Below are 4,271 nucleotides of genomic sequence, written 5' to 3' on the forward strand. Positions count from 1 at the left end.
TAGTAGAATTTAATCTCTCACCAAATTCGGTTGAATATTATAAGTTGATGAATGAAAACTTCAAACATCACATGCTACTGTCCGTGCAAGTCATGGAACAAGTCCAATTATATATATTTTTTTTAAAAAATATATACAAAAAATACAAAAAATTAAGAAGAATATAGGAAAAAGAAAGAAAAAGAAAAAAGAAAAGTTTTTATGCAAGTATCTTTCAAAGGGGAGACCATTGAGAGAGACAGATGAGTCCATAAATGATAAATCAGGTAATCAGATGCCTTAATTATTGCTGGGAATCGAAATTTTCTCCTTCAATCTCTCTCCTTTCTCTCTCACTATTCTCTACAAAATCGTTCTTTCTAGAATCCAAAAGCTCTGTTCCTATTGGATATTTCTGTTCTTTCCTTCTCTTTCTCTCAGTACCTCTCTTTGTTTTTGCTCTGCCTCTCTTTTCCGGGAAAGTTGATTCCTTTTTCATCTTTCCGTTACAAAATCCTGTCGATTCCTACGTTATAGCTCGGAGAGATCACCAAATTTTTTTTTTTCCCAGAAAACATGGGTTTCTGGTGAAAGAAAGCAAGTCGTTGCTTCTCCCAAACTTTCACTCATTTTGCCACGCTTTCTTTCTTCCTTCAAAATCCATCAAAATTAGGACCCTTTTTCTCTAATTCTCCGAGTTTTGCTTTTCTGGGTTTGATTTAGCTTGAAGAATTAACGCTGAATCGTCGCGACGTTTTACCATTAGTGCGTACCTTGAATTTTGAACAAAGCAGAGGTTGAGGTTTCTTTAAGGTTGGTTGAAAAGGAAAAGAAAAAAAGAAAAAAAAAAAGAGAGTTCGAGAGGAAGAGGAAAACGACCATTTCCTTTTTACTGTTTTTCTGTTGGAAACAATTTACCGGGATTCGAATTCTCCGGTGTACGGAAAGGTCGTGGAATAGGCAACATTGCCAACGAAGACTCTATGTGTGTATGTGTGTGAGGGAGAGAGACATAGAAACAAAGAGATAGATTTTTAGTTCCCGTGAAATTTGCTGTCAAAACGTCAAAAAATAGAAGTCTTTCTAGACCAATTTTCTGCGTCCCTCACTCTCTCTAAAAGGGAAATCAAATCCCGACAAATTCTCTCTCCCTCTCTCGTTTCTCTCTCTATCCTCCTCTGTTTATCTCTGTTTCCTGGGTTTCCTCTGTTTTGCAGGGTTAGGAGAGAGAACTAGGATTTTCTCTCTCGTTTTCTCTCTATCTCTCTTTAAATTTTCTAAAAAATATGATTTGTGACAAAGTGTCAATGGAATCAAACCTTGAATGCTTCCTCCAATGCACAACCCCTGTGGTCCAATCGCAATTTCTTCCCAAGGTTTGTCCAATTCTTTTTGTTGTTTCGCTAATTTCCTTTGAATTTTCCATTTCCTTGGTTGTTTTCATGTAATTTGTTTCACTTTCAGGAGTAATTCGATGTATTTGATCGTTTTGTTTTGTCTTTCTTCGTTGCAGACTGAGATTAGAAACCTTAATCGTCTATGGCATCCATGGGAGAGAGAAAAAGTTGAATATTTCACCTTGGGTGACCTTTGGAATCGTTATGATGAATGGAGTGCATACGGCGCTGGAGTTCCCATCGCCTTGAACAACGGCGAGACCTTAGTTCAGTACTATGTGCCTTATCTCTCTGGAATACAAATTTTCACAAGCAGTTCTTCTGCAAATGGTTTGAGGTATCCCTTCATTTGCAATCTTCCTTTTGTTTTAATTTGTTTGTCCTAGATACTGAATTATTCTAGTAGTAACTTTTACAAAGGTTGTCTAATTTGATTACCTATGCTTTGTATCTGCAAATGTTGGGTTTGATAAGGTCCAGTGTTCTTCAATAACTTGGATAATTGAAAAATTTTGGGAACCCATGTGGAGTAGTTGAGGGTTTATTGGTTTGTTGACTACCTGGATAATTGGTGCTGGAATTCTTCAATTAGTTGTATAATTGAAATGCTCAAAGGACCCATATGGGCCAGTCAAAGTTTATTGATTTGGTCATTAATATCTTGTTTTTAAATCTAGCTGGGAAATTAGTTCACCTGTGCATTATATGGCTTACTACAAAATTGATCAATGACAATATTCGTTTTAATTTTAAGTAGCTGTGTTTTGGACCAAGTAATATTGACAATAAGGTTGAATGAGTTTTTCAGGGAAGAGAATGAGTCCGGGGACTATGAAACGAGGGATTCCTTTAGTGATTCGTGCAGCGATGAGAGCGAGAGCGAAAAGCAATTGGGATGGGATGGATGTTCCTCAGAGGATGGAGGGTCTGAGCAAGACAATCTGTGGCATCTGAGTGATAGATTGGGGTCCCGTAATTTTCAGTACTTTGAGAGATCAACTCCTTATGCTAGAGTTCCTTTAATGGATAAGGTACCTTTCTTTACTTTCGTTAGCATTTCTTCTGTCTGTCTGTCTGTCTCTCTCTCTCTCTCTCTCTCTCTCTCTGTCTTTTTCCTTAATAAGACTGAGCAAGCATGGGAATGACTAGAACATTTGTGGATTTCTTAGAATCATTTGAAATCCTTTTCATGATTGGCATCTAATAAAGATAGAATGAAACTTTTGACTTGAATATGAAACTAAATTTTCCTAACTCTGGATAATTTCCTAATGAGTACTGTATAATTATGACCATTCAACTCATAGAATCCCTTTAATCCCTTAACCATATAAAGGGTGTAGATTCCATTGACAATTTTGTTGGTTCCTTACTTTCAGATTAATGGATTAGCTCAAAGATACCCTGGATTGATGTCATTGAGGAGTGTGGATCTTTCTCCAGCTAGCTGGATGGCAGTTGCTTGGTCTCTCTTTCTCTCTCTCTAAACCTTAAGTTTTTGTATTAGCTTGATCTGACATTAAGATTGTAGCACATGTGTTATTATCACTATCATTGAAAATCAGTAAATGATTATTTCCACATGTTTAATATTAATACAAAAGATGTGATAATAATTTTTTCTCATGTTTATAATTTTCAGGTATCCCATTTATCACATTCCCATGGGAAGAACCATAAAGGACTTGTCCACATGCTTCCTCACTTACCACACCCTTTCATCTTCATTCCAAGGTATTCTCCACGCCCATGTGTGTTTATGTTGTTTTAATGAACTTTATTCTTGCCTTTATTACTTTTATTCGCCGAAAGCTCCATATACGAATGATATTTGCTTACAAAATATGCGATGGGGATGTTTATGCCCATGTAGATATGGACCTTGAAGATGATCTTGGGTGTGCCGAAAGAAAGAGAAAGGAAGGGGATGGAATCTCTCTTCCCCCATTTGGTTTGGCTACTTACAAGATGCAAGGAAACGTGTGGGTCTCGGGCAATTGTGGCCGGGACCAGGAGCGGCTGGTGTCGCTTTTGAGCGTGGCGGATTCATGGCTAAAGCAACTAAGGGTCCAGCACCAGCACCATGACTTCAACTACTTCACGGGGATCAGACGTGGGGGTTGACCACCAACATCCTTTTTCTTTTTGATCTTTGGTTTTGTGCTCTTTGGTTGGAGTTTTAGGCCTTCGAGTGTGAGGATTGTAGTTGATACTTCTTGTCTTTGAGCTTCATTGACAGGCTTACTTAGGAGCCGGCTTTATGTGAATGCTACTTGACCTTGAGTTTTACTCTGTCTGCCTGCTGTTTATGTGGTTAATAGGTGACTTTGTGTACACTGTTGAGTGAGATCTGAGGGAGATGGAGGGGAGGATCTGAGAATATGACTTTTTTTTTTTTTTTTTTTTAAATGGATTCTGTAATATATGCTCTTGAACATAATGGAATCCTGCGAGATGAGGAAAATGCCAACAGGTTGATCCATTTCTTTTGTATGACATTAGTTATAAATTCTGCTATATTTATTTTGATATTATATTAAATAATCACTTATTAAGCTTCAACTAATAAGAAATGGTTAGGGGTGGCAATTCAAGTTCGTATGTCAGGTTTGAGTTGTGTTGATGCACATATATAAGACTATATATGTTAATTGTAATTCAACTTATTTAGTTAAACATGTCAAATCTTTCAACTTATTGTGTTGGAGTCGTGTTAAGTTTGTAGGTTATGTTAAAAACTATTAACTTTTACGTTGCTTGTTTGTTTTAAATCGTGTCGAGGTATAAGTAAAAGATTATATGGGTCAATTTTAATTTAATTTATTTAATTAAAGAAATTAGACTTCTCAACCCTAATTACTAGTTCGAATTTTTATTCTCCTTTTTCTTGAGCAG

At 36.6% G+C, this 4,271-nt stretch overlaps 1 protein-coding gene across 1 annotated transcript; it reads left to right on the plus strand.

The window, feature by feature from the left end:
* The first annotated feature begins 275 nt into the window (after positions 1 to 275).
* On the plus strand, positions 276 to 3,869 carry LOC132182361 (uncharacterized). Its single transcript, XM_059595589.1, has 6 exons — positions 276 to 1,355; positions 1,493 to 1,713; positions 2,185 to 2,407; positions 2,756 to 2,841; positions 3,019 to 3,110; positions 3,250 to 3,869. Exons 1-6 carry the CDS (start codon positions 1,266 to 1,268, stop codon positions 3,498 to 3,500), a joined length of 963 nt encoding a protein of 320 aa, XP_059451572.1. The 5' UTR covers positions 276 to 1,265; the 3' UTR covers positions 3,501 to 3,869.
* The last annotated feature ends 402 nt before the right edge of the window (positions 3,870 to 4,271 follow it).

Source organism: Corylus avellana, chromosome ca5 (assembly GCF_901000735.1).
Source record: "Corylus avellana chromosome ca5, CavTom2PMs-1.0".
Lineage (NCBI taxonomy): Eukaryota > Viridiplantae > Streptophyta > Magnoliopsida > Fagales > Betulaceae > Corylus > Corylus avellana.

Coding starts and splice junctions, on each gene's coding strand:
- LOC132182361 (XM_059595589.1), top strand. CDS start 1,266: ATGATTTGTGACAAAGTGTCAATGGAATCAAACCTTGAATGCTTCCTC. Junction 1,356..1,492: donor AATCGCAATTTCTTCCCAAG/GTTTGTCCAATT, acceptor TCTTCGTTGCAG/ACTGAGATTAGAAACCTTAA. Junction 3,111..3,249: donor CCTTTCATCTTCATTCCAAG/GTATTCTCCACG, acceptor ATGCCCATGTAG/ATATGGACCTTGAAGATGAT.